The 12137-nt window shown below is 36.3% G+C and overlaps 1 protein-coding gene across 1 annotated transcript in view; it reads right to left on the bottom strand.

The window, feature by feature from the left end:
- Positions 1-12137, bottom strand: part of LOC110173832 (sodium/potassium/calcium exchanger 3-like) — a 68966-nt gene that overhangs the window by 1509 nt on the left and 55320 nt on the right. The window contains exons 6-16 of the mRNA XM_055158734.1: positions 11562-11665; positions 9152-9226; positions 7791-7816; positions 7666-7719; positions 6420-6553; positions 4019-4179; positions 3288-3552; positions 2340-2506; positions 1454-1568; positions 885-997; positions 300-365 (exon numbers count right to left, since the gene is read on the bottom strand). Coding sequence (XP_055014709.1) covers positions 300-365; positions 885-997; positions 1454-1568; positions 2340-2506; positions 3288-3552; positions 4019-4179; positions 6420-6553; positions 7666-7719; positions 7791-7816; positions 9152-9226; positions 11562-11665 — 1280 coding nt within the window. The remainder of the gene's footprint in view (positions 1-299; positions 366-884; positions 998-1453; positions 1569-2339; positions 2507-3287; positions 3553-4018; positions 4180-6419; positions 6554-7665; positions 7720-7790; positions 7817-9151; positions 9227-11561; positions 11666-12137) is intronic.

Here is a 12137-nt window from a genome sequence, read left to right as displayed (position 1 = left end):
AGATTTTTGAACAGGACTGAAAAATAAAAGTTTTTTTTTTTTTATTGTTGCTTGAGGCTGCCTGAAAAGGTTATTTTTTAACACATTCATAAATTTAGCAAACACATTTTAAAAAAAGCACAAATCTGGATCAAAATGTATAGATTTGAACCCAAAATCTGTGGAAAATGCTTTTTCTTTTTAGTTTTTAAGTACATTTTTAAACTTAAATACTTTTCTTTTTTCTGTTATCTGTACTTTTAACAAGATGAGTACTTCTTCCACAACTGGTCTCTGATCAAATTCTGGAGTAGACTTACTGTGAAGAATACTGATGCTAACAAGAGCCCCACAGAGAAGATAAGCCCTCTACTGTTCAGATGGACCTGAGGAAACACAAATATTATTATTGCATATTTTTTTTTATACTCAAGCAGTACTTTTTTTTTATGTATTTTTTTTATTTAAACGGTTGAGGTGGGTGTAAATGAGCTCCTCCATGTTTCTGCCTATGACTGGGAATTACAGGGTCCCATTATATTATCAATGATTAATTTAATAATCAAATATGCTACCTGTATTACATATTGTAAATATATTCACATTTTCTAAAAAAGATACATTTGCTGAAGTTTCCGCCTCAACTTGGTTTTGTGTAAAGTATCAAAAATGCTCACATCGATACAGCAAGTTGTGATATCAATAGTGTATTGACTAATTAAGACAAAATCACAAAATATTTATATTCTTGACACACCCCTATTCTACCTACTCGTTTTGGGTTCTACTTTCTTCTTAGCTCTTTGTAATACAGGATACTGTTTACCAAGATTAAAATTAGAATAACTGCAGACCTAACTTTGGGTGCACTACTAGTATATACTTGTGCTTTCTGGTGCACTTACATTAGAGCCATAGTCGATGCAGAGTGTTTGCAGAGCCCAGGGCAGCCCCAGCCCCACCAGGATGTCAAACACATTACTGCCGATGGAGTTAGAGATGGCCATGTCCCCCAGACCTGTGACAAGGACAATAACAACAACATTGTCATTCTCATGCAATCTCAAGACATGTTGCCCTCAAAAGTCATAATAGTACATTTGGTAAGCGCCTGTCTAGACTCTCCAGGTCACCTTACAACAATGGAAAGATATTAAACAAAATGCATTTCAAATTTCATTTTGAGGACTTTTACCTTTCAAAAGATATAATATTTTGTTTTAAATTGTACATTATGAACCACGTGGACAGGAAATATTGAAGTGATGATGTAGTGCTGTCAATCCTATGTATTCCTCAACCGAGACCAGAAGTTGAAACATGTATTGTTTTATATTATTGTAATTAATTCTTCTGTAAACAATGGTACTTTGAAAAGGCAAATATTTTCTATTATTATATTATGAAATGTTTGCATTACGCTTGTATAAAAATATTTAGTGAGCTGTATTCCAGCTTTTGTGTGTGACTGTACCTTGTCTTGCCACTATGACACTGGCCATACAATCTGGGACACTGGTGCCTGCTGCCAGGAAGGTAATGCCCATGATGACGTCAGGGATGCCAAGTGTAAAACCAATTACCGTCACCTGAAAAGAAATCACAAACAAAAAATATGTTTCATACTTGTAGAAATTACATGTACTAGTAATAGAGCACTGGAGCTAGATTAGTGTTACATTATTGAATTGTAAAGGAGGATTGGATAAATTTAAAATGTGCCTCTGACAACTATGAGTTACGAAAATAAATGGGGAAAAAAAAGAAAAACAAAAAAACAAAAAAATAGTACAGTATGTAACATTCTGGAGATGGCACGTCACCTCCATAGAAATAGAAAGTTATTTAGTTATTAGTTAAGTTAAAGTTATTTTATTTAAGTTAATTTTTCATGGAGATAGATAAAAGGCATTTTGTTTGATGAGAACCATAACCTTATGAAAACAACTGTCATGGACATGGACTATTTAGTCTAACCATGCAGAAACAACTGACTATTCCAGACACTTGATTCTGTGTCATGGTTCAACATCAAAGTGATAGAACAGACCAAGTGGTGAGCTCATTCTGAAACATGACTCATTGTTAAAGAAATTCAATTTCTGTGCTGTACTGAGGGCTCTCACTGCTCAGTCCCTCTTATCTTAGCCTGTATCATCAGCGGTATAATACTTCCTACAACAGAAGCATAGCCAGGTCTGTGCTGGGTCCATACTGGCAGTAAATGAATTTCTCCTGTGTTAGAACTCCAACATCATGCTTCAACTTCATGCCTCAACTACTACATTTTATTCTACAACACTCATGGTTCATAATGGGATTCAGGCCCTTAAAGCTGTCACATGACCCGGTGCACTCACCATCCACACCATGATGTAGGAGAGGCCAGCAATCCAGATGGTAGCCGTGAAGAAGGAGACCATGAACCATCTTTCCCAGCGCCGTTTGGAACAGTTTGGTACAGTGAAGAACAGCAGGAGAGAGAGAGGCCACATGAACAGCCACTTCAACTTGTTACAACAGTCAGCTGCAGAAGAGAGAGAGAGAGATACTTTATTGATCCTGGGGGACATTCAACTTTTGCTGCAGCAAAAATATTGCAGCTGATGTTGCTGCAACATTTCCACTGTGCATCTCAGACGCCTTTGGGTCTTTGTGTCTTAACACAGTCCTAACATTCTGGCACCAGAAGGCCAGAGAGCAGTTTCACCCTCAAGGTAATGCTAACAACAACTAGCATACTAACTCCATATTTCCTGGTAAATTGAGAATACAAAGCTTTATAATTAGATGTAGACAGTCTCATTTTAACCTCAAGAGCCGCAATAACAATAGTTACTAGTACTGGCTACTGGGGAAAACACTCTGAAAACACACTGAATCCCACTCTTGACTTAATAAACATTGATTGAGTGGTCAGATGCACTGACCCACAGGTTGGCAGTGCGTCTGTGTACACAGTGTCTGCGTACAGTGAGGGTGAGATGTGTGTGAATGTGTGTGTGTGTGTGTGTGTGTGTGTATGAAAGGGTGAGTGGTTCCTCGACGTAAAACGCTTTGAGTGCCTTGAAGGTGGAAAAGCACTATATGAAAATGGGACCATTTACCATTATATGAATAAATAGAGGTACAACCTCTTTAACATCACAAGAAATGTTCTGAAATTTCATTCACATTTCAGGTATACAGAATGAATGGACATATGCATCACCTGCAATCCCAACTATTGTAAATTCTCATTGAATCTTGTCACAGTAATGATACACTATCACTGGAGATTTCTTTTTACTATAGTAGTAGTTTTGTACCTGGCACTTTGAATGGCACCAGTGGCCCATTGCTGTCTTCCTCTCCTTCTCCTTCATTTTCGTTGTTGTCATTGTCATCTGTCTCATTCTCTGTTTCGTTCCCAGACTCAAGCCTCTGCAGTCTGCACCTCCCGTTCAGACCCTGTTCTATGGCACTGATTCCATTCTCCAGACCCCACCTGCCCTGGGACCTGGGGACGGGCTCCGAGTCCCCATTAGTGAAGCGGTTCACCCGAGTCTCTGTAGTGTTGATCAGTCTTTGTCTCTGGAAAATATATATAAGAAAGGGCTGTGAAGAAACTGAAGTGTAATATCAACCAGGTACACTTCGGTTATATGCAAAACATGATTTTTTTTTTTTTTTGGAGTCATAAGATAAAGATATTAAAGGGCCTAAAAGAGGACTAAAAGTATTTGGATAATTTCAGCTCAGGAATTGCCAATGGCTGCAGAACTAAAGGTAGCTGTTAAATTGAAAACTACCGCTTCATAAAATCAAACAGTGCAACATAGCTTTTTGAGCATTGAAGATATAGACAAACTAACAAACCAGGATGGACCCTCTATCAGAATAGTTTCATAGTGCAGCTTTAACCTTAACAAAGGCATACTGTTTAAACCAGACTTTGATTTGTTTATATTGTGATTTTATTGTCTTTCTTTTTAATGTAAAGAACTTTGAATTACTTCGGCAAGACAAATACACTTGCCTTGTCTTTAAAACCTCTTACCTCATTGATGAGCATGCGTGAGGCCATAGTGAGGCGTGTGCGGGGGGAGAAGTGGCTGGTGATCATAACCCTCATCCCAGCCTCAGAGAAGGACAGTTGGTGTGGGTACGCAGACAACAGCTCATCCACCATCAGCACTGATGGAGCGCACTGGAAGTTTGCTGTTACGCACAAAGTACAACACAAAACACAACACAAAATAAAACACAAAATAAAATACAAAACATTAGCCTCACTTTTCCTTTTGGTAATCTGAGGTAGTGGAGATGACACATGTACAGGGATAGTAATACAAACACTTAAAATGCATTGTGTAACTTTTTTAGTGTAGGGTCCAACAAATGCTTTTCTCCACGGAGATGTTATTGTTTGTCTGGAATGTTTCACAGTTTGGCATCAAACCAGACCAAGTTACAGGTCAGATCTGTGTAGAGGCAACCCTGTTCACAGTCAGAATGCCTGTTTTTCTAGGTATTTTTGAGCAGTAAAACCACCTGTAATTGAATAAATGTAAGGTAGTGCTGTTTAATGTGATACTGTGACAGAGCAGTGGCATATCCAAGCAGGTGATGGACCCCTAACCAACCAAAAAGTTACACAATGCACCTTTAACATTTAGTATCCTGGTTGTTATCAATTAGAGACTACCCAATGCTACCCACGCTGATGCTACCTAGATAAGTAAGTTTTTATTTATGTCACGCTTTTCACAGACATATATCACAAAGACGCTTTTACAGAGCATTATTAATTCACTCCATACCCGGTGGTGGCACGCTACTATTGTAGCCACAGCTCCCCTGGGACAGACTGGAAGCCAATGGCGCAGATTGGCTTTCGTCTTCCACTTTCATACTAGAAAATGTGTGTTAAGTGCCTTGCCTACGGTCACAACAACATGGCACCTGATTTTCCCAGCAGTTTCCCATCCAAGTACAAACGAACCAGCAACCAACCTGAATATATAATTAAACAGATTAATTTCAATGTCAATTTCAATAATTTCAGTTACATAACTTTTTGGTTTGGGGTCTGTCACCTGCTTGTTTCTATTGATATATTGCTCTGTCCAATATATTCCACAGTATGATATTAAAAAGCTCAAGCTTATTTTATAACTTAAAATACTTAGAAAAACAGGCATTCTGACAGATTCTGACCTGTAACTTGGTCTAGTATGAAGATATAAAGGTTTAATTCTTTACTATGAAACATTCCAGACAAAGCAATAACATCTTCATGGCGAAAAGCATTTGACAGACCCTCTACCTGAAAAGTTATGCAATGCACCTTTAATAAAGCAATGAGAAACTACTATATGGTGCTGTTATATTTGGCTGGAAAATTACCTTTGACTGTCCATCATAAAAATGTTTTAGTATTGCTACAAAACTACCAAGCACAACCTCACAATTGTTTCTATGATATCAAAGCACCTGACAATTAGATTAGAATTAGATTAAATTTGGCCGAACAAAAGTACAAATGTGCCCCTTTAAGTTTTGGGTCACTGCGCTGGACTGTAGCACATCCAAACAGTGTGTCTGTCTGAACACCTTTAGCTGCTTCACTGCTCTGAGAGAAAACCCTGTGGGCCCAGTTAGCAGACTCACTTTCACCGTGAGGAGTATTAAGAACAAACCAAGCTGTCACACACTTCTAAGTAACTTTGTAAAAAATGTTGATATGTGGAGTTGTGCAGTGTTTTGTTTAGTACTCCTAGTTCAGTTAGGGTTAAACTTGCTTTAAATTGGGTTTACTTTTAGCTTATACCTTGTTTAATCTTGGTCTTACCAATGCATAGGACAGTCTTCGAAATACGAGTATGTGGCTCATTTCCAAATTACATTAGAACATTTTATAGGTCTAAAATGTATAAATGATGGAGGATTGAAATGTGCATTGTTAATGTGCAGATTTGTGGAGTTATATAGTAAGATGCATCTAAACAGTCACAAATGGAAATGTTAGTTGTAGATTTTCCTATCAGTAATTTCCTATGAAAATATAATTTATATAGGCATACATAAAATATAATAATTATCAAAGATACATATGTTTAATGCCATACTGTGGAACAGTCCAGGTGGAACATTAATTTCCATGGGGACAAACAGAAGCTACATAGTACACTCATTTAGAAACTGAAAACAATCAATTGAAGTCCTGCATAATTCCTGACTTTTGGCCATTGTAAATCCTGGTTCATTTAAGACTGAATGCTCATTTTGTCTGTAAAAACCTCACTTGGGCAGTCTCACATGTTTTAGGTTATCACAAGTATAAATAGCTAATCCGCTGTGTCCCTTCTGTCTTTGTATTATGCAAATGTGAGCGTGATGAGATGAGCAGATGAAACATTCAGGCCTTTGGAGGGCAGAGAAAGCAGAGATCTCATTACCTTTCTTTAGCAGCACCGCAGTAGCATCACAGCTGACAGCATCGTCCAGGTCTGTGCTGCCGGTCAGACCATTGGCCAAGTTCACCGAGCCCTTCTTTCGCCGGTCAAAGTAACGCTGTGCCCTTCCATTGAATCTGAGAGAGATGGGAGACAAGCTCAATTTGTTGTTATGTAATGTGCATGCAGAGGTTGGTAGAGTTCTTGAAAACAGTTTTGAGCAAAGAGTTTCTTACTTAAAATGAATATTATTATTATTACTCAAAAAAGTAAAATGTAGTAATCCAAATTATTATTCAACATTTTGGATACCATATCTGATTCATAATTTTGTGAATGTTGTGTGGCTGACATAACATTAAAGCTGGTTCTCACAATGTTAATAAAAAAAAAGTTTTCTAATTAGATGAAGACAGTGTGTGGTCTGTCAATAATTTCTGCTTTTGCAATACACTTTCTTGAGGGTTAAAACATATGCAATAAAACATGTTATTCATTATTTAAAAACATTGAATAATTCAGCTTTACAGGCCACAAACCACAAATTTGACTCTTGACAGCTTTAAGTCATGTTAAAATGTTGTTACCTCCTCATAAACCAAACCTGGAGTGTTTTTTTCATTCACACATTTGAGAAATCCTGGTTTATTAGGCTGTCTGCAACTCCAAAGCTTGAATTGCTCTCTTCCACCTTGTGAAGTCATGAGGTGGTTTCAAGTTCACAACTACCTTTTTACCTTTAGTTCAGTAGAGTTTGGCTATTCCAGGACAGAAATCATACAAATTATTTTATGAAGGTGATCAGAGTTTAAAAACACAGTGGAGCACCAGTATTACCACATGACATCACAAGGTGGAAAAGAGTGTGGAACAGAAGACCTCAGCCTAAATATGTATGGTTCATGTGTTAAACATGTAAATGAAACAAAACTCCAGTTATGTTTGTGATGATTAAACAACATTATAACATAGATCAGAAAACACTGTAATGTGGGCCCTTTAATAATTTCAGTATGTCATGAAAATGAATAATAATAAGAAAATCAATGTGCAACAGTCTAAATTAATTGAACTGAATATTGTCAACTTTGCCTTTACCACTTTGTCACAAACGGGGTGATATAATAGATCTTTTAGATGCACAATTAATTCAATAAACTATAAAAAAAAAAAAAGTTAATTGAAATAAGAAATCTCTACTTAATTCCGGCTACATGCAAATATGGACAGATATTACGGAGAAACCTACTTCATAATGAGGATGTAGACTGCATACATAAGTATAAGAACCAGCGACTCCCACCTGCACAAATGTAAGATGAATTTAGAAAAAAAGGTATTGAAAGCTTAAATATAAAAGATAAAAATACATACCAACACACATTCTCGTCATAGATAAACTGAAAAAATTCAATAAAAGGGAAGATCAGAACTGTATCCACATATCTGTCTGGAAGTATCACACATTGCAATTGAAATAACAAGACACTAGAGGGCATTACTGACCCTTTGCACTGGGAGCATAAGGCCACAGTACAGAAGCAAAACATTTGAACCATTCCTTTAAACTAGATTGGAAACTAACTTGGCTTTGCATTGGTTTACATTATTTCAAAACAATTTTTTTCTGATTCTAAAAACTGAAAACATTAAATATCAATAGAAAACATATGAAATATTACTTAATATTATTTAATAATATAATAATATTTAATATTACACATTTAAATACATCTTAAATTTAAGCCATCTTTGGATTTCTAAAATGTTAAAATGCCCCCAAATAACAGAAAGAGGGATTGTTCAACAACACATTCACATTCAATAAAACTTTACATATATTTTACATGGAAGTCTTTGCTCATAATAAAATAATACAACATACTACAATATGTAACTTTCTGGAGGTGAACCAGGTTAACCACACATTCTCCATGGAGATAAGATATTTATTACACCATACTATGGAATATTATAGTCAAAGGAACAACATTTCCATGGAAACAAGCAGGAGGAGATCCTGCTCGAAACACACAGATCTGTAATAAGAACCTTTATTTGAAAATAATATTGGAAGACCAAAATGAACCTCTTTGAAGTGACCCGCCTCCAGGTTACGGTATAAACACCAACCAAATAAAAAAAAAAAAAAAAAACACACAGCATATTTTTACTTAAAGGTGCATTGCTCAACTTTGCTTGTGTAGGATCTGTCACATGCTTGTCTTCAGGGAGATGTTATTGGGTTGTCCAGAATGTTCCACGGTAGAGATTAAACCTATCTACATGTATCTCAAGGGAGACAACTATTGGCTACATTACAGGTCAGATCTGTGGAATGGCAACCCTATTCACAGAGAGAATTATTGTATTTTTTAGCAGCAGAAACACCTGTAATGAATAAATGCTAGATAGATGTGTTTAATGTCAAACACGGAACAGTTCAGGAAAATAAATAACATCTCCAGGGAGACAAGAAGGTGATGGCCCCTCCCCCAGAAAAGTTACACAATACACCTTTAAGTCTATTTTTTTTGGCTAAATTACATACTGTGGCTTTAATCTAATCTACAATAATGAGCCACTATATGTATATGCAGAGTGTTTATTAAATATAAGGACTATCTATATTAGAGAACATGTTATATATAAGAAAATACAGAACTATTATGTAATCTGAAATCATCTAACAACTGCCTGAACATATGTGAGTGTTTGTGCACGCATTGTCTTACAGCAATGAGGGCCACAATGGAAAAGGTGTAGTAGATCGAATCTCGAAGCAGAGCCCAATGAGAAAGCTTCACCGCCTAGGGATAAAAGAAGATGATCAGCCTCCTCTTCCTCTCCTTTTTTCAAATGCCTCTGTCATCATTACCATACTGATGTAAACAAACCAGCACCCCCATGACCTTCTGAAGTACTGAAAGTTATTGTATGACAACTTCCTACATACAGCCAAGGTGAGTTTATATAATGAGCGAGGAGCGGAGGAGAAGCACAATGCAGTGACTAACAGGCAATTTTAATTCATAATCTCCCACACAACTTGAGCACATGCAGGAGCACAGGTCAGGAGGCTTTAAGACAACCACTGTGTTATTATTTGACTACCTATTCTAACAAAACACAGTTAACACACATTTATATGATTGTTCAAAATATGTTCAATACCAGAAGAGCAAAATTGATTGCAATATACAGTAGATTTCTTCTATTAACACAATTGACTTACACAAAGACTTTCTAATAAAAATACTCTCCAAATTGTTTATACATTTTTGTAATTAAATTCATTTTAGTTGTAGTTAATGTCTTTAAAGTAAATAGGTAAACCATAACAAAGTACAGCCCTTTTGCTGTAGTTGGTGCCACATCTGGATCTGCTCCCGTTATGCAGCTCTCATTATCTGATATGATTATATAATCCACAATCTGGGATTGCATTACGGTGTGAGTCCAGCTCATAGATTTTTCAGTGCGCAGCTTATCCTCGTTCTGAGCTCATTTCCATGTGAGGTCCTGATCCCCCCCCCTCTCTCATGATCACAGGGAAGATACAACATCTACACAAGAAACATCATGCATGGAGGTTTTGTGGTGGAATTGAAGAAAACAATTGTGAGACAAATGTGAGACAGTCTTAATATTATGAAACAAATGTTATAAATGCAAATAGTGAATTTGTACTTTGCTTTGTTCATAGAAAATTTTCAGATTTGCATATTATTGTGGTATAAACTTTATTCAAGATGCCCTTAAACATAACCGTTACTGGAGCTGGATATAGTACAGAAAGTACAAAAAAGATTTTTCCCTTTAGGCTGCATGCTTGGGTTCATATAGTAACTTTGTAATTCATATAATGCAACAAATAAATGCATTTAAATATGTATATATAGGGTCAAAGAGATGGAAGTAAAACGTATAATGCGTGTGCTTTTAACAGAAAAAAAAAATATTTAGTAGATGATAATAACATTGCATTGATCTTATATAGCAATTTTTCAGACATTCAAAGGCACTTTACAATTTTGTGTGTTATTCATTCATTTCATACACATTGGTGGTTAGTAATTATTGTAGCTACAGCTGCCCTGGGGCAGACTGACGGAAACAAAGTTGCTAATTTGTGCCACCAGCTTCTCCAACCACCACTCACCACCTCTGACTTATTACACAACTTCTAATAATGTTACTGATATTGAAGTGTTCATCTGTCACACACACACACAGACGTGAGGGAGTTTTTTCTTCTTCTTTGTTTTGATTGTGTGGTACATGTGTAGGTGCAGATACTGTGTGGGGCTCTTTGTACTTCACAACACTCCTGCACTTAACACTCATGTGCCTGTGGCTATATTTTGCACTTCAAATTAATTATTTATATCTTTTACCTTTTCACCTATTTCCCTTCAGGGAAAAATAGCTAAATATCTGCCAATCTAATACCATCTTTGTATCCACTGTCCTCTTTCAGTACACCTATATTTTGAAAAATCTACTGAATTTGATTGAATATATAAAATTATTGTTTTTAATTAGATATTATTATATTTTAATCTTACTGTACTATATTACTATATGAGTTATATGATCTTAATCTAATATTCAAATGCATTCATAATCTAGGACTAGAGCCACTAAGTACATTTATTCAGAGACAAACAAGCAACAGAATCACCAGAAGCATCTCCAGTAACAACTGTACAATCCCACACCACAGAACCACATTTGGATATTCAGTCTTTTCATATCAATTTGGTAAACTATGGAACTCACTACCACCTAACCTAAAGTGCATAACAGAGCTTAAGATATTCACCTCAAGGCTCAAGTCCTGCTTATAAACAAACCAAAGTTTGTAAGTATTGAGTGTGTTTATGAATGTGTGTTTGAATGTGAGAATATCTGAAACATGAAACTGCAATGTTGTCAAATTGTGTTTAAAGATTACACTTTTAAACTCTTTTGAACTGTTGAGCGTATGAAAAGCCCGGCCAGGGAGTTGAAAATTAACAATAGCTATAAACTTTAAATGCATCACATCAGCTGCATGTTCTGCCTGTGACTATATGACTGTGTTGTCTCTGTCAAATAAATAAATAAGCAAATTGTAAATTTATATTTTCTCTAATGTCATACCTGTCCCGCGAAGAAGCCACATACTCCAATGATGCAGAGGATGTTAAAGACAGCAGACCCAACAATGGTTCCCACTCCCACATCTCCTTTAGTGATGAACACGCCTGAGAACACAGGGAAGGAGATAAGGAAGCAAATTAACAAGGAAGTGAGGAAGTGAGTAAGGAATCAAGTGAGCAAAGGATGTAAGGAGGCAACTGTTGACTCATCAAGTGGGAACATTGGAGACTGGGGAGACATATTCACTCAGCAGTTACAACACATGTCTGTATCCCTGGACCACTTCATAACTTATCATTACATTTTTTCATCATGTATATACATTAAAGGGCTCATAATGTGCTATATTCTGATCTATGCTATAATGTTATTTCTACACCAAAAACAAACCTGGAGTTGTGCTTTATTTCATTAATGTGTTTAACACACACATCCTGCATATTTAAGATGAGTTCTTCTCACAAACTGAATACACTCCACCTTGTGATGTCATGTGGTAATATACAGGAAGTGCCCCAGAGTGTTTTAAAACTCTGAACACCTAGAATAATTTGGGTGACATCAGGCTGGAAAATT

The sequence above is a fragment of the Boleophthalmus pectinirostris genome, unplaced genomic scaffold (assembly GCF_026225935.1).
Source record: "Boleophthalmus pectinirostris isolate CB_2022bp ecotype Guang Dong unplaced genomic scaffold, ASM2622593v1 HiC_scaffold_22, whole genome shotgun sequence".
Taxonomy (NCBI): Eukaryota; Metazoa; Chordata; class Actinopteri; order Gobiiformes; family Gobiidae; genus Boleophthalmus; species Boleophthalmus pectinirostris.
Note: the sequence above shows the minus strand (reverse complement) of the source record. Positions and strands in the feature narration are given on the sequence as shown.